Source organism: Macrobrachium rosenbergii, chromosome 48, assembly GCF_040412425.1.
Source record: "Macrobrachium rosenbergii isolate ZJJX-2024 chromosome 48, ASM4041242v1, whole genome shotgun sequence".
Classification (NCBI taxonomy): domain Eukaryota; kingdom Metazoa; phylum Arthropoda; class Malacostraca; order Decapoda; family Palaemonidae; genus Macrobrachium; species Macrobrachium rosenbergii.
Genome location: NC_089788.1, coordinates 51,821,318 through 51,840,361, shown reverse-complemented (window position 1 = coordinate 51,840,361; position 19,044 = coordinate 51,821,318). Strand labels below are relative to the sequence as shown.

Sequence of the window (19,044 nt, the reverse complement as noted above, 5' to 3'; positions counted from 1 at the left end):
CAAAGTCCTCACACCAATCCCTATATTCCTCACATTTAGTTTCAAGATCACATTCTGTTCCCCTGCAGCTGGTACAAAATGAATGTTGATCTACTTCAAAATCAACATCCTGCTTACGTAAAAATCATTCCCACATAGCCTGATGTTATTGGTTTTGCTTCCGGTGAAAGACATCCTAGGAAGATGAAATTATAATAAATGTAAACAGGTGCAAAACAGCCAAACTTCACAGAATACCAACAATCACCTATGCGCAATGGCAGCAAGGAGAATTCTGACTGGAGCTTAAAAAGTTCAAACACACCTGGTGGAGAAACAGGTGAACTAGGCAGTCTTCCAGGTCAGCCAAGTGATCTTGTTCTTTTTTTGTTTGAATGCCGACTCGCCTATCGACGCAGGAGATATAAGCTAATTTAACAGTAGTAAGGTTCATCCCAAATAAAGAATAAATGGCTGGGTAGTTGAGCTGCAGCCAACCAAAATCTGTTCTGCTATAGATGACATAAACAAATTTTGAACTGATTACAATGGAGCCCACTTCTTAAAGATCAAAAATCCTCTTAGTAAAAGACATCTTGGTGGGGGCTCTGGTTTACATAGAAATTCATACATTAGTTCTCCAAGTCAGACTTTTCCCAGTTGACCTTAATTATTATTACTGTTATTCAAATGATAACACTATTTATATAACAAGCCCACAGGGGCCATTGATTTGAAATTCAAAATTCCAAAGAATATGGTGCTCATTAGGAAGTAAGAGAAGGTAAAGGGAAGTACAGAGTGAGGATATCTAAGCTATGAAAAAGAAAAAATTAATAAATTAGAATATAGATAAAAATGTATTAAAATTCTAGGTGAACAGCATTAGGGTAGTAATGAATTGCATCTTCACTTGAAATTTTGAAATTCCAATTGCACGACATCCTCAGCCAATGTACAATTGAGGCAGTTGATGAAGAAATCTGGGCGAAGAATGAACCGTGAGCCAAGCATTCAGATATCTACTTAGCTGTATTCCATTCTTTCTTGTCAATGCTGCAGCCAGAGTAAGAGCTTTAGTGAAAACTTAAAGGATGAGGGGAAAGCCCAAAACAGGGAACTCTTAACAGGTGCATCTTGCCTGCATACACAAGGTGGAGAAATCTTATGGAAGATGAGTACACAGGTATGCAGATGTTATGTGCATGGACATTACACCTTTTTGCTGGTCACCTTATACAAATTTTCTCCACATTTACCTGTGAGTTAACACTTGAAATGCAACTATCTTAATATGAAGATACAGTATGAAAGTAAGAAAGTTCTCAAGGACCAACATAATATATTATCATTGCCTATATAAATTATGTAGCTATAGGATTCCTAAAATCTTTTTACTAGGGCTCAAAGCCAGTCTGAAAACAAAAAGTAAATTATAAAGGAGACCAGAGCATAGTTTGAAAATCACAATGCATGAAAACTACTTAAAACATACAACATACCTGCTAACTGAGTATTAGTTGAGGCTTGGGAAGGTGTTGCTTGTATAAGAGAGACAAGAGCTGCAGCAGCTGTAGTTAAACCAGGGATACTAGTACATGGTGCTGAAAGTACTTGGAGAAGAGATGACAAAAGTCTGGCGCCTATGAGGGGGTTCCCATCCTTATTTGAGAGAAGCGTGGCTCCTGAAAAGGTGAAACATATTAGCAAAATTACACGAATGTCTATTTTCCAGATGAAATCTGCATGCCCTGATCTCTCAGTGTGAACTAAGAAGATAATGCAACAGATCTTAATTGTTAATAAGGTTTTATAATGCATACCTAATACTGTAAGTACTGTATCCATACAGAGGGCCCTACCTATATAACAATGCAGTTTATGATTTTTTTATAACCATATTCAGCAATTAACACCAAAGGAAGCCAAAAAATCTCTAATTTACTGCAAAATTTGAAAAAATACAATTTAGTATGAGGAGATGGAGATGGAAAAAAGGAAGTTTTTATTACAATGGTAACCATACACTCTTCATTCCCCTTTACTTTTTCCCTTAACATCAAAAACACATTTTTTTTTTAGTGCATTCATTGCACTTTGCTTTTGCTCTTTTGTAAATAAGGTGTCTCGATGTGTATGTGAGGTTGTATCTACCTACCACACAACCTAATTGTTGTAGCCCCTTGAACAAAGCATAATTTGATGTGTCACAGCTACATCAAACTTGATGGCATTCCTAATCTTGATATGCAATGCTGGAAATCTTTCACTATTAAAAATATATATTTGTTACAGATGCAAAGGATGAACTAAAACCAGAAACACTGAATTCACGTGAGGTCTGTAAGGAGAGATGGTTTTCTGAGAACTAATAAAGCTAAGAAAATTCCCTGAGCAGGGATAATTTGAGGGACGAACTTTTTTTCTTTATCCAAGTTAATAACAATTTCTCAAACTTTTCAATTTTCTTTGATGACTGCTTCATATTCTACCATGGTGGAAATGGTTTGGCCATCATACTCCTTGGACACCTTTTTCAAGTTTTTCTATCATTTCCTTTTGATCTCTCAAAATTTTTTTTCTCTCCCTCTGTTTGCCTTGCTGGCATCTCTAGCCTCTGTAAGGGCCATAATGATTCATGAACAGTACAATTACTTGACACTAAATGGCAAAACAAAGACACAGGAGGCAGTTTAGCAGTTAATATCCTTTAAATGAATGTAATAAAATATAACTGTGCTAATCAGTGTATATAATGCATTACAATACTTATTTACTAGAGATTCAAACAATGATTTACGATAGCCTAAGCTCTAGTAGATTACAATGTGTTTCAGATGGTGTAAAGATTTCATACATTTTTGTAGGCAATATAAAAATAAAATAAATTTTCATAATTACATTTATTACTACAATACATGCAGTCCTTGCTTATCGGCAGCATCGGTTAACGGCATTCCGGTTTTACAGTGCTTGGCTAACGATGTCGTTAACCAGATTTTCAGTGCTGGTAAACGGTTTATCGGCATTGGTAAGCGGTTTATCAGCACCGATAAGCGGTTTATGGCGCTTACAACATCGTATACGCCATTTATTACCATAATTATCAGCGATTTTCAGTCACCGGCATCAGCCAGGAATGGAACTGGGGACTGCCTGTACTTACTTACTATTACTATAGACAGCTATTAAAACACACCTGTGTTCAGCAAAACTTGGAAAAATAACGAAGTTAATTGGCTGAGAGCCCAAATGACAGTTGATGTCTACTTCACCTACCCCCACCTCCCTAGTGAGACCAAAATGTTTACCTTCTATTCAGAAAAACTTTTACAAGAACTCAGTCAGTGGGGAGGCTGCAAGGGATGTTACTTAATACAGTTGGTAAGCATACTGAAATACTAAATTTTATTATGGAAATTTACAGTATTTGCAATGAATCTTGCCAACTACTAAAATAGCTGAAAACCAAATTGTAAAGGTGGTGGTTTGGTGCAGCTATCCAAAAAATCCGCAAGACAAGTAGACTAACAGTTTCTAACAAGAAACTTATAACATTCCTTACCTTCTGTGGTATTGTGAGGTCCCAAGCTGTTGCTGGGACCCTCAGGCCACCGACACTTCAAAACAAAAGATACATGAGATTCTCAGGAAACAGATCCAGCGCTCTCAAGTCAAGCAATCTTTTATACATTTTTCATAAGATACTTTATGTCCTTGTCAGAACTGTAATTACTAATGTGGGTGAAGCATTGCAAGCCTTCTAACCATATGTATTTGAAACCTCTTCCTAATTTGTATATAGAATTGTTATCCATTCTTCAGGCATGAGAAAACACATCTCACTGTACTGTATATAGATGTCCCTCTGTTTTCCTCTAATGTCAAATTCTACTTTTCTGCTCGCAAGAGCTCTCAATTGTCACAGATCTTGTGTCGATAAATCAGAGTACCTTGAACCTGTCTCTTACTCGCTGCCTCGTTACAGTATCTTTCCTGGCTGTTGCGAAAATGGTGGGTCTCCATAAGGTTGTTAGGCACTTGGGAACAACTGCAGGAGGGACGCATATGGGAGATTGCTACTTCCAGAGAAGCAGGGGTAATAAGGTCCCTGTGCCCTGGCCCAACAAGCACAAAAGACAGCCACTAAAGCAACCACCTACAGATATAAAGGTATGTTCCTATTCACAACAATGTACAGGCAGTCCTTGCTTACTGGAGGCATCAATTAACAGCAATTTGGTTTTATGGCGCTTGTCTAGTGATGCTATTAACTGGATTTTCAGCACTGATATCTGGTTAGCGGCGCTGATCTCCGGTTAGTGACACTGATCTCCACTTAACAGTGGCACCAATCTCTGGTTATCAGCGCCAATACCCGGTTAACGGCACCATAAATGGGTTATTAGTGATATTATCGCTGATTTTTGGGTTTAGCGGCGCTCGGCTGGGAATGGAACTCCTGCAGTTAAACAGGGACTCACTGTACCTTCATGTTCCCCACTACAACAGAGACAGAACTAAACAAGAATAGTTACTCTTCTTGTTGGCTAAAGAAATCACTGTCTCCATTATGACTAGAGGAGTAAGGGCTTTACAATTTTCGTATATGATCTCTACTTCCTTAAGGTAATGTGATTCAAAAATGGAATTACATCTCCACTGAGCTGCCTTGAATACCTCTTCCAGAGAAATGTTTTTGAGAAAGCTGAATGAGCTGGATAAAGGTTCTCATGCACTGACTTTTCTAAGCATAGGAAGACTTGGCTTCTTAACAGCAGACAACAATTTAGCAACATTATTACATAAAGGTTTACGCCTGTCCACATATATATTCTAACTGGACAAAGAAGTGCATCTTCTTCCTTACCTACCAAGGACAATAAACCAAGAATGCCGATGTGTCTACATAAAGCCCTCGCCTTAAAATCATTCTTTGCTCTGAGATGAGGTACAAATGATAAAACTGCATCTGCTTATAAAACCTACCTCTCGAGAAAATGCTTGCACCTCACTGACCTGCTTGGCTGCTGCTAGAAATAGTATCTTCATAGTTAAAAATTTAAGGGGATCGGCCGCCTAAAAAACACCAAAAATCTTGAAAAAATTCGATTTGCTGAAAAAAATTCTATGGCTTCGTAGAGCATTCAAGAATGTGTCCACGAAGTATTATGCTAAAATTCGCCTTACTTTTCTAGTTATGGCCTCAAATGTAACAATAACTTTATACCCACAAAACACCAGTAGCGCAAATGATTTAGTCTGGTATAGTTTTTGTGATATATGTTCTGAAAACTTCCTTTGAAATGAAATATATAATGTCAATAATATCCTAATTGGCATCTTCTTAGTTATTCCTAGACAAGACAAAGCACGCATCATGAGTCATGAGGCTCAGAGGTGTAACAGTTGCCTATAAACTTGCTCCATATAAGGTCGCATTTTTTCACGCTCGCTAGCCTTGACTGAACTCTGTGTTTTCTGCGGTGCTTTTAGTTTTTCACCATGCCTAAAAGGTCCAAGATTTCACTTCATGCCTGTAGAATGTGCAAAAGCCAAGTGGATATGCCCATCGAAGAAGTACAACAGAGAATTCAAGAAACTAGTGCCATAGAGGGGAATGAAGCAACGACGAGACAGAGAGCTGCCGCGCAGCAAATGGCGCACGCTATGATCTCTGCTGACCAGAGACCAACCACATCCACCCCTAATCGTCTCTTTATTCGTTCATCACTGCTAAAGGGCAAAGATATTTTAGAAGAAGAAAGCAGTAGATCGGAGGCTGATATTATCAACGATAGTGAAAATAAAATGATAATAATAAGTGAAGCAAGACTTGAAAAATTACTTGAATCACGAATACCGAATTGTGGATGCAAAGTAATTCCGAGGATCCATTTGGCAAGGGATGGATTTGAGACACTAGTAAAAAAGATATGTCCTAAATGCAGAGGGAAAATTGTTTCAGAACCCGCAAAATGCCCACCGATTTCTACAGAAGGAAGGAACGCTCCAATTTACAAAACCAATGTGGCAGTAATCTATCATTCTTTGTTGGAAGATTATGGATTCGCAGGACTGAAGAGATTACAAGGAACGCTTGGTAAAAAAACCAATGGGAAATAGCAAGTATTCACGCCATCTTAGATATCTTTATGATAAAATGGATACATATTTTCAGATGAAACAAGAGAAAATCTTTGAAAATATAAGAACATACTACAGGAAATATATGGGAATTGTGCCCGATGAAAATGGAATACTGTACTCAATACTGACGTATCCTACGATGGGACATGGATGAAAAGAGGCCATGTTTCTAATGTAGGTATGGGAGTCATAATAGAAGTGTGCACAGGATATGTGATAGACTTTGAAGTGATGAACAAAGTTTGCAAAGCATGTGCCGCTAAAACGACTGAACTAAAAGAAATGAAAATAACAGAAGAAGATTTCAACGTGTGGAGAACCCTTCATGATGAATATTGTAATATAAACTATGAAGGTACATCAGGAGGGATGGAAACAGAAGGCGCCATAAGGATGTTTTCAAGGTCGCAAGATTTGGGATTCCGCTACGCCACCTTTGTTGGAGACGGAGATTCCAGCGCTTATAATAGTGTTTTAGCAATGAACGGTGGAAATGGACCGTATGAAAATTTAAAAGTGGTGAAAGTAGAATGCATCAACCATGTAAAGAAAAGAATGACTAACAGAATGAAGAGACTAAGAGAAGATGAAAAAGAAGAGAGAGTAACAAGAACTGGAAAAAGAAGGAAATTTAGTGCTCTAAGTGGAAAGAATAAATTGTCGGATACAAACATTAGCATAATGACTAATTATTATGGCAGGGCAATCCACCGCAATATTGGTAAATCATGGATTGATATGAAGAAGGATATAATGGCATCATTCAACCATATATTCAGTTCCAAAGAAAATCAACGTCATGGACTTTGTCCGAAAGGGGAAGATTCTTGGTGCTATTTTCAGCGCAGCATAGCAATGGGTAAAGAAAGAGAGAAAATAGAGTTCAAGAGATCTTCAACAGTTATCAATTTAGATGCTGAGAGTGAAAGGAAAATAAAGGCTGTGTATGAAGCACTGTCTGAGAAAGAATTGCTTGAACACTGCGTTCGCGGTCTTACACAAAACGCGAATGAAAGTTTTCATTCAAAAATTTGGAACAGAGCACACAAGACTAAGTTTGCTGGAGCACAAAGAGTAAAGTTTGTAGCACAAACAACTGTGCTTGACCATAACTTTGGATACAGAAACGCAACTCTCTTCCAAGAATTTGGCATATCTTCTGCTCTTCAACAAAGCCTAGAACTTCAAGATAAAGAAAGAAGAAGATTGAGTGCCAGAAAGAAGAAATTCCCAGAAAGAAAGAAAATACACAAGAAAATTCAAGAATATGAAGCTGGAGGATTTTAAATAACCACATAACCTGGCGACAATGAGTAGTGTAGGCAACTATGATACCCTAGAGTAATACCTTATGACAAGATCAGACAAGGGGGGACCAGGAGCCTAAAATTTATAATAATGTGTCTTAGGCACAAAGATAATCAATTAATATTCCTATTCATAATAATTTTGCATTAATACTCAAAAATAAAAACAAAATAAAACCATAAAATTAATGGTAACACAGTCTTTTACCTTTTTTTATGTACCTAAAACTTTGAAGGCCCGTTTCTCAAAACATAAGTTTTTCACCTTCAAAATGTATCTCCTCCCTTAGTATTGGACCAATCTAAATGAAATTTCATATATAATATGAGGAAACATGGTAGATTAAAACAAAGCCGGGGATTTTTGATATTTTGAGTTTCTGATTTTTGGCAATTTTTTTTCTGTAATTTTTCTGGGAAAATTTCATAAAAAAAAAAATTCATATCTCGAAAAATAATTGAAAAATCAAAATTCCCCGGCTTTGTATCGAAGGTCCATATGTGTTTTATACGTGGTTCAAATCTCATCCCTTAAAACCAAAAAGCAAAGGAGGAGATGCATTTTGAAAATGGCTATTTTTGGCCGAAAAATGCTCTGGTGTCACAAAACCTAAGGTCACTGAACAAAAATTTTTTCCCCAGAAGTTCCACACAATATCCTTTAACAAACCCCCTATATATCAACAACCTGTCGTTAAAAAAGTCGGAAACCGGCCGATCCCCTTAAGAGGAACCAACTGCAGGGGTTCAAAAGGTTCCCTCATAAGATATTTAAAAATCATATCTAAGTTTCAGGAAAGGGAATCCTTGGAGTTTAAAGAAATTCAACATCAAATGACCTAATGGTTTTTTCAGGTTGAGATCATGAGAAATATGCAGGTTAACATGTCTAAGAAGAGAAGACAGCATCGAATTATAATTTTTATAGCTTGTACTCAGAGGCATTTAGCATACAGTACCTCAAAAATTGGAAAAATTTAATTAAATTATACACAGAGGTATAGGTGCAAGTAATTCCCCTGAAAAGGCACCACTTGCGGTAACCCACCTACTGTTGCTAATACAGACAGTTGGTAGATTCTCTTGATAACCGAATTTTCAACACCGATCTCCAGTTATCGGCGCCGATCCCTGGTTATCAGCGCTGATCCTCACTTATTGGTGGTGCTGATCCCCGGTTATCAGCACTGATAACCAGATATCAGAGCCGATAAATGGATATCAGCACTGGTAACCAGGGATCAGCGCTATTATCACGGATTTTCGGTTATTGTCATGCTGTCGGGAACGGAAGCCCTGCCGATAACCGGGGACTGCCTGTATTTCACCAAATCCTTCAAAATTAATCCAAACCATCTGGTCAAAACTCCTGAATTCCAAAACAAAGCTGCTGAACAACTTACGTATGGTCGCTGAGCGGCAGAAACGAACTGAGCTCTTCAACTATGTTGTACCTATACTTCCCCAGAAGTGGGTGGGGAACTTACCTGCACCAAAACGAAAGGGTGCTACCGCAAATTTTCAGTTCTGAAGCTGCCGTTAAAGTAGAAACTAACAGCTATGTAATTACTTGGTAAGTTACATATACTGTATAAAACATTCATTTCATTATTATACTAAAAAAATTGAAAACTAGCAGTTTTTAGTGTTTATTTTAATGGAAAGTAATACAGTATTGGGAGATGTCAACACGGGTTCTCAAGTTGCCAGCAATTTAAAAATTTTTAATGACCAAATGATATGTTAAAACAAAGAAACCCCAAATTTTTTTAGGCTTGGTGTACTACCATTATTCTCACTCTTCAAAAGTTCACAAATGCTCCGGCTAAATTTGAAAAACAGACTGTCTCTGTAGAGTTTAAGTCAAACTGCCTTCAACACAAACTAGAAAAGGGATTTTGACAAAGGAAAAATCTATTTCTGAGGGAGGCCCTGTGTCACCCAGTGATGTGCTGGATGGATATTTCACCGGCTGACACAGGGACGAGCTCAGAAATGAATATATTATAAAAACATGGACTGTTTACCCAATTTAAGCAAGTTGACTTGCAACTGCCCAGATGTTGAAGGAAGAGCTTCAGCTAGAGCACATATTGTTATGTCACATCCTCGGCCAACTCGGGAGGCTATAGAGTTAATATATCGCTCTAACGTCCTAGTCCCAAGACCTGTTTTCTGGAGAGAAAGAAACAGGATTATACACTACAGAATTGTATAAACAAATAATTTTCTGCAAGTATTACATAAAAACTATTGTACAATACTCCCTAAAATAAAAAAAAACAAGTGTTAAATTTTTCAGGGGAAAGAACTGCCTGTTGACAACAATGAGTAGAAATCACTAACCTCATCTACATGATAAACATCTTTATGTCAGTTTTTTCCTTTGTGCAGTTTGAGGTGAAATGAGTTATCTCTTACTCTTCTCAGTCGTGCTCTTTCTGTCAAAACTCCTACAAGATCTAAAGCTTAATCTACCCAATTTTTTCCATATATCCTAGGCCTTACTACAAGTCTTCATTCTGCTCCTTCTATATCTAGTGCTTTTAACTGTCCCTGATCCCTTCTCATTACAAGTCCAATCTTAATCTGTTTTTCAGGCTTTGGACCCCACATCTCTCCACCATTTCCTCATTCATAATACAATCTTTTCATTGCAACTTAGCAATGCATTTCAACATTGTGTAATGTGAACCCATTGTAAGTCTTCACTCTCTGCTACTAAGACAATGATATTTACCAGTAGTCTAGCTATCTCTTTCCATTTCATCCATTGTGCAGCTGTTCTTTCTCTTACTGCCCTCTTCTTTCCTGCTTCACAGTCCAGTGTGTCTCCAAATTAACAAAGATGTTAAATGTTTTAATGCTAAAGCCTGCATACATTAGAAATGCTAAATGTTTCACTTTCTCTCTTTCCATTTACTCCTATAATACATTTCAAACACTTATGAACTCTTGTTCCCTCTAGAATGTGTCATATAATCATGAGCATTTCTTCTAACATAATCTGTAACATTCAGTACAATAATGAGTTCAGCTTCACACACCTTTCCCACGTCATCAACATGGCCACTTTCATGATTGTACTTTTTCATTTACTTCCTGTCCAGTCATCATAAGCTTTGTTTTGCTTATAATGATTTTCAGTCTCTCATGCTAATGCCACTCTCCAACCTTTTAAGCATCACAAAACCTCTTCCCTAGATGCAATTGCTAACTTTAGGTCATTTATACATGAAAGCTCTAAGGGGTTTGTTTTTCTACATTTCCTTTTCCTATGTAGCTTCCTCCGTTACTATACTAAACAGCATTGGAGTTACTACTGATCACTGATGGACACCTACATCTTTTTCAAATTCTTCTGATACACCTGTCACTGTCTTCACTCTAGATCTGACATTATGGAAGAGTACTATTTCTAGCTTAAGCCCTTCCTGGATCAATTATATCAATCAAGCATTTCGTTGAAGGGCATTTATTGGTATTTAATTATAGTAAAATATAGAGGAATCATGACATTATGTGCTTTTTTGGTTTTACTGTACTTATTTTTGTATATTACAATGGACTCCCTATTACAGTATATCTCTAGATGCAAATGATATTACTTTTGCTCTGAACTGATACCCAATGTTAAATGGAAAAATACAATAAAAGGCAAAAGGTTCATCACTAACATCAATAAAAAGTTCACTCTCCCTTTTAGGAAATATGTTAATTCAAACCAAGAAAAAAAATCAGCAATATGCATCAGCATTCTGCAACAAAAATGGTTTTTATTAAATGTTGAACTTGGTTATTGTTTTCCAGTGGGATGCAATGACTCCTGCAACCTCCTATTTGGTCTGGCATACAGATGACAAAGCAGTAAGGCTCTAAGTCTGAGTAAGGTTCTGTGAATGTCTGAGCCTTACTTAAGCATGGAAAAGATCAGGGAACAGTGTGCTAAACCCAAGGGGTTGTGCAAATCAGAGGGCAGCTATATCTCAAGATCAGAATACAGTACTGTATAGCTCTATCACCACCCACTCCCCCCTTGTTTAACAGAAGAATGGATGGAGTTGCATATCTTAGTTACCAAGCTCTAAGACTGGTTACTTGACTGAGTAACCACCTATATCTACACCTGGTCCAGCATGTTCCCAGATCAAGCTTCTACTCCATTAGGAATTAAATCATTTTACCATTTGACTTATGTTCTCCAAAGTTCCTTAAGCAAGATGCTTTTCTGTCTGAAAGGGGCTGGGTGCTTACACAAACTGCTGAACAGCCACCGCAGGTCCAGAAGGAAAAGTCTGGAACCATGGGGGTGAAATTCTATAGTCTGATGTTACTGACACCTGCCTTCATCTCCTGTTTACTAAAAAGCTACTTGGAAATGCCAAGAATAGATCAATGCCTCTTAATTAGTATCACCTGAGCTGTATAACTGACTGCTTTCAGAAATGTTGTAAGCACACCTGATACATTACTAAGACACAATGACAGGAAGTGTCCTAAACACCTACTTGTTTGCTAAAACTAGCAAGATGTACTGATACTTGACTTAAGAACCCTCTCATCTAGACCACCAGAAGGTCCTTAAGAGAAAACAAAAGCTTCTGTCTCTCCTCAAACTGATGATTCCCAAGTTTTGCCAAAAACCAAGCAATAAACAAGCTAGTGTGAGAGATTCAAATCTCCCGAGTACCGGAAAAGAAGGTCAAAATACTTTCCGATACATGTTGAAGGGTGACATTTGTGTGAATAAGCTTTAAAAGTGAGTCACTTCATCTCCATAAGCCCAAGCACCAGGTAAACAAGACTGATTGAAGCTCTTAACTGGCATATATAGTTAAGAAAAACTGAGAGATCTATTAATTTCACTCTGAACACTTTGGTCCAGGTAGTTAGCCTTTCACCATGATGACTGTCAGCTGTTTGGTTTGACGTAGGTAGATGAGGACGTCAAAGATCTGTTGAAAGGAAGTTCAAAATATGGAGACAGTCCTGTGTTTGTTGTGTGAAAAAATAGATTGATCACCTGTGAGTCTGTGCTTGCTTGCTATTCCCCTCAAAAACATAAGACTGTTAAATCTTTACTACCAGCCTGTAATAACTGATGTGTTCTTCCCCCACTAAACATTCCTCCATTACAAAATGTATCTGGCTTATGGCTGGATGGCATAGAAAGTTGTCCACTTGTGCTTCTGATTCACCAAGAGACAGGGTGACGGTAAACTGTCCTTTCCCCCCTGCTTGATGAAGACAGTCACTAGGAATGTTGTCACTCAACATTATGAAATGACTCATCAAACAGTTTTGGAAGAAAATGTTCCATGTGTTTTTGAGTAATATGTGCTGATTTCATCATCATTTATACAGAATATGTCATCTGAATTCATGAATTCTTCTATTTTACTTCCTGCTCTGTTCGAGTTTGTACAATTATAGTCTCATTTTGGGTTGTGAGTATTAAAATCACCTACTATTAATGTAGGTTCTTTGGCATTGTTAAGTAAATCTTGAAGTTTATCAGTGTCATAATTTTTATTAGGTTGGTTGTATAAATAATAAATTATGTAATTATAGTTTTTATTCGTATTTTAATACCTGATATTTGCAAGTCAGTAAAGTTTACAGGTACTTCATCATAGCATACATATATGGCTGTACCTAAATTTCCTTCTTCCTCTATAGATGTAGATGCTAAGGTATATTTACCTATTGTTGATACTGTTTTGTTGACATGTTGTAAACATAAAACCATTGGTTCATATTCTTTTACCAATCGCTGTATTTCTCCTAAATGTAATCTGGTCTGCAGACCATTTACATTCCATTGCATAATATAATTACTGAAAATATTATGTTAGTGTTTAAGTGTTATTTTCTTTTTGTGGATTCTCAGTTTGCAATTTTTCTAAAATTTTATTTACAACAATTACCCATTTGTTTTTCCTTTATAACATATTAGGTGCCCAATGCAATATGCAGTAGTGGTTTCTTTATTTCTGTATTCTATTAAATTTCTAATAGTGTTTGTTAAACTGTCTTTTGTTATAAATCTGTTTTTGCTGCACAATCCATTGAAACATTCATTACATCCATGTGTGTTTTCATGCGTCATTCTTTTTTCGTTTACTCTTGTTGCACCAATTATTGGTGATGGAGTAATCTCTTCTCTTTAACATAATCATCCTTGTCGATGATTTGCTCCTCTATTTCTTCAATGTTTTGGGTATATGCTTCCACTGGTTTTATCATTATTTTAGGAGACAAAGGTATATTCTTATACTTTTTGGTTTATGTTCTTTCTTCGGGTCTTGTGTCTTTAGTTTAACGGACATTTCTCTAATAAATTACAGGTGGTCCCCGGTTTACGACGGGGGTTTCGTTTTTACGCCATGTCGTAAACCGAAAATCGTCGTAAACCGAAAAATTGTCGAAATTCATAAAAAATCATAAGAAAACCTTACTTTTAATGCTCTGGGTGCATTGAAAATGTTGTAAATTGCATTTTTATTGAGTTTTTCATCAAAAAACCTTCAAATTATGATTATTCTGCCGTTTTGGAGCTATATTTCTTCCGTCGGATCGGCGTACGACGCGTCGTAACCCTGGAACATGCGTCGTAAACCGGGAAATAATTTCTGATGAATATATTTGAAAAGCGTCGTAACCTCGGAACGTCGTAAGCTGGACCCGTCGTAAACCGGGGACTGCCTGTAGTTGGTTTTTTGGTCTAGGGAGGAGTTCTGTCTAAAGGACTCGTTTTATCTTTAGCCTCCATTTCATTACAACTTTCTTCTAATACAGGTACACAATCCTTTATCCAAAATCCTTGGGGGCAGATGTGTATCGTTTTTTGGAATTTTTCGGATTTCGGAACTGTGGGGTCAGGAGCATAATCAAACATCACTACTGCAGCAAAAACATGAAGTTTTTTTTTTTATGTTTTTTCATTATAGTTATTTATTCATTATCGTTATTATTATTTATAGTAATATACTGTTAAATGAATGTGAGATAATTAAGATCATCTAAGATAAAATAGTGGGACAATTAAGACCATACTTGTACAGTATGTTCATTAACACATATTTTCAACAAAAACCTTCTGTAAAATGCAAAAATGTACATAATCAAAATAACTGTAATTTAACTTGTGAATTCTAATAAGTTAGACTATCAAATACATTTCATCATATCGATCTTGGAGAGGGTTGTTCTTTATTGTCACTATGTCACCATCAGTTTGCAGTCGTACATTTGAGGATGGTCCGCAAACAGGATTCACAAGGGTTGACACATCACTACAACACACTGTGTGGGATTTTTTATACCACTATATTACAGTTAAAATTACTGTATTGTTAAATTCTTGTTTTCACGAAGAAATAATTATATAAAGCAAACTACTGAGTAATTTTTGCCATCAGCAGTCAAATGATCATGGCAAGGTTCAAACTTTGTGCCATCCACAACATAAGTCTATAAACAAAACAGAAGTCACTTGCTAACAGATCTCCATGGCAACCAGCTAGGCAATCAGATTTTAGCTGTATTCTGTCTGAGAAAGAACATTTTGCTCAGTGAAGCTGACGATGACGTACGTGTGTGTATGTCTTGAAGACAATATGTGGTTTTTAATAGTGTATGTATTTTACTGATTACATGAAGAATAGAATAAATTCCTCCTCAATACTTTGAGCGCAAAATTGTTGGTTTAGAGATTCTTCTGCAACACAAGAATTTTTTTTGTTCGAGAAGATATTTACTAATGCTGCACTGACACATCTTCACAACATAATTCATCTCTTTAATCTCTCGAGGAATGTTAATGCATTTCTGTTTACCTGCTGGTCACACCCTTTATAGTCCACACGAATGACAACAAATTTTTTTTTTTGTTTTTCTTCCAAAGATGTATTACCTGTAATGCACATTTTTCAAAATACTACGAACAAACACACACACGGTGTGGTTATATGTGCTAATATCTGTTGGTTAAAGAGACTCAAATTAGCAGTATCTTTTCCTGAGAGAGAGAGAGAGAGAGAGAGAGAGAGAGAGAGAGAGAGAGAGAGAGAGAGAGAGAGAGAGAGAGAGAGAGAGAGAGAGATTCATCTCTTTAATCTCTCTTGAGGAATGTTAATCCATTTGTTTCCCTGCTGGTCACACTCTTTATAGTCCACACGACTGACAACAACGAAATTTATGTTTGTTTTTTGTTTTCCAGAATGTTAATCCATTTGTTTCCCTGCTGGTCACACTCTTTATAGTCCACACGACTGACAACAACGAAATTTATGTTTGTTTTTTGTTTTCCAAAGAAGTATTACCTGTACTAGACATTTTTAAAACATTATGACCACACACAAACAGCGTCTGGTACTAATACCCAATGGTTAAGAGAGAGAGAGAGAGAGAGAGAGAGAGAGAGAGAGAGAGAGAGAGAGAGAGAGAGAGAGAGAGAGAGAGAGAGAGAGAGCTCTAAGGCATGGCAGATGTAGAATTATTTTATTATACTGGGATTGCCTTCCCACTATGTATCCCTCCGTCCCTACATTCACATGGCCCTCCCCCTATAATCCAGGACCAAGGGGATCCCATCTCTCCCCTCCAACAATCCCGGCCGGCCGCATGCGAGATTCCACCAAAAACCTGGTAAATAGAATTTTTAGCTCATACGTGGAAACAGATTTTTTCAAAAATTTTACTTCGCATAATGAAAATAAGAATAACGAATCTTTCGTACGCCGAGGAACCACTGTAGAGGGAGGCTCTGCGAACTGCAGGAGGGATGAGGGCTAACACTAGCCTCCTTGTATTTCTTGACAGGTGCAGGGGAGCTGTCCGCTGCAGCAGAATGTCTCTTCAATGGTCGGAGACGGAAGACACTTCGCATCCGGCACAGTCTTACGAATCCGACTAAAGACAGCGAACACTGAACGAAACGCCTTTCCGGAGGCGCTCGAGTCATAGCCTGGGACCGGGCAACAGGCTCAACGGAGGGGGTGACTGTCCGTGGGCAAACTCCCCTGGCCTCCCTTGGACCTCTGGTATGTCTTCTCCCATGGTGCAGGGCAGCGGGACAGGGACCTTTGTCTAGGAGCACAAGTGGGACGGGCAGCCACCTCCTCAACACTTTGCACTGCACTAACACCTTGGGCATTGCCTTTTTCCATGAAGGCTCTAAAAGAAGAGCCCAACTCCATCACAGTGTTTGCTAAAAACTCTAACTTTTTGTTGAACTTTAATTTGAGGCTGGCAATGGTGTCACAATTGGGAGCACAGGAATCTGGAACAGAAGTACATGGAATAGGATAAAGGGGCTAAGAATTGGAGATGATACAGGAATCTTAGGAGAAGAAACAGAAATATCTTCAAGATCTGCTACTTCTACACAATCTAAGCTGGCTTTATTTCCAGCCCTAATAGCCACCTTTCTCTTCCTGTCTTTATCCATTTTGTCTTGATGACACCTAAAAACTTTCAACTGTTTCTCATCCCAATCTCTACATTTCCCCATCACAAATTTGCCCTCTACACTTTACACACTTGGTATGAATTATAGCAAGACTTCGCTAACCTAGTCTTGCATCCTTCAATGCAAAACGTAACACTCAAAGAGCTGGAGTCAGACATTCCTATGTTTAACTACATAAGTCAATTAAAGATGCGCTAGTACGAAAACAGAGTACTTCACCAAAAACTCTGGAACTATCCAAAAAACGATGAAGCAGGCAACCAAAAAACCACCAATGTTACTTGGGAGCCGGCAGAAAATGAATTGAAGCTTTCTGCTTAGTTGTTCGTCACAGTCCCCGATAGTGGGTGGGGCATGTGCCCACACCGGAACAAGCAATAGGTAGGAAGCTCATAGCTATGTAATTACTTGGTAAGTCACTTATATAAAAAAAGGCATTTTTATAATAAAATAAAGTTTTATATATACTTACCAAGTAATTACATAGCTATTAGTTTCTATTAACTGACAGCTAAAATTTTGAAATTCGTGGTAGCGCTACTTTTGTTCTGGCTAGGCGAGTGACCCCACCCACTTTCGGGGTAAGAGAGGAACGAGCTCAATATGTTTATGCCTTCCTAACCATGCAAGAGGAGGAGGGAGGGCTTTGATTATGTAATTACTTGCTTAGTATATATAAAATTTTTATTTTATTATAAAAATGTCATTTTTATATAAGCTACTTACCAAGTAATTACACAGCTGAATCCCACATTGTAGGAGGTGGAATGCATGGATTATCTATCCTAATACATTAAAATTTTAATGTAAAAAAATAGAAGAATTGCTAGCATTGGTAAAAATGCTTGCTGGTTCCTTACCTGTTGAGAGAGCTGCTACAGGAAAGTACTGCCTCTGGATGGCGCTCATCTCAACATATAGCAGCGTGGCGGTGTAGCCAGGAGTCGTCTACTACGTTAGCGGGATTCTTTGTTCCAAAGGAGTGTCCGATTGCACAAAAAGAATTAACAAAGTTGCCCCTGCCCTGAGCACAGTACCAAAAAACAAAACCAAAGAATAAAAAGCACAATTGCCTATAGTCAAACGGTAAAAAATACATTACCCAACCAATAATAGACAAAAAACTGGTGAGCACTCCAAATACAAAGTACCCCCAGGCTTCCCTACAACTTGACACCATGAATCAAGGCGAGAAAATAGGAAGGATGAAGGTAGACTTCCTACACTCCTTCTCCCAACGCCATACCAGCAACTGAAATAGGACCCTAGGTACTGCAGTTTTCATAGATAGTTTCAATTTCATGCAAATAATGAGCTGCAAACACCGATTTGCATCTCCAAAACGTTGTTTGTATAATAGAGGGAATAGACAAATTACACCTAAAAGCCAGGGGCGTGGCAACCACCCTCACTTCATGCGCTTTAACTTTCACAACAGGCAACACATCCTCCTCAATTTGAGTGTGTGCCTCTAGACTAAGATCCTTCATAAAATTGAAAAAGGATGAGAAGGATTCTTTACTGAGCACCAAAGGTTGCTTGAAGGCTCAAGGATCTTTACTGTCCTAAGTAAATAGTATTTCAATGCCATTACAGGGCAAAGAGTTCTCTCTATGTCTTCCGGACCTAGAATATCTACTAAACTTTTAATAATGAATGAGCGAGGCCAGGGATTGGAAGGGGTCTAATTCTTAGCTAAGAATCCTAGGGTAAATGAGCAAATTGCATTACCCTGAGAGAATCCAGTCTTTTTATCAAAAGCATGTAGCTCACTTACCCGCTTGGCAGTCGCTAACGCTACTAGAAACAGTCTTCCTAGTTAGGTCCCTCAAAGAGATAGATTGCAGGAGTTCAAAATTTGGCTGTAACAGCCACTTCAGAACCATGTCTAAATTCCAGGCTACTAGCTTATCTTCTTTCTGTTTGGTCGTGTCAAACGACTTGATGAGATCAGAAAAATCTTTATTAGCAGAGAGAACTAAACCGTTTCCAAACACACTGGCCCGTAGCCTTTAATGGTTGAGGTAGACAGATTCCTGGAAGACTTTAAATAGAGCAGGAAATCATCTGTCTCCGCTACAGGTGTCTTAGAAGACGAGATGTTCTCTCCTGCACCAGTCATGGAAGTCTGTCCAC

The 19,044-nt window shown here is 37.8% G+C and overlaps 1 protein-coding gene across 7 annotated transcripts in view; it reads right to left on the bottom strand.

Moving 5' to 3' along the window:
• The window catches only part of LOC136831375 (focadhesin), a 459,396-nt gene that overhangs the window by 80,044 nt on the left and 360,308 nt on the right, over positions 1–19,044 (bottom strand). For all 7 annotated transcript variants that reach the window (XM_067091718.1, XM_067091716.1, XM_067091715.1 and 4 more), the window contains 2 exons: positions 9,464–9,611; positions 1,482–1,664 (listed from right to left, as the gene is read on the bottom strand). In XM_067091718.1, the coding sequence (XP_066947819.1) occupies positions 1,482–1,664; positions 9,464–9,611 (331 nt within the window). The remainder of the gene's footprint in view (positions 1–1,481; positions 1,665–9,463; positions 9,612–19,044) is intronic.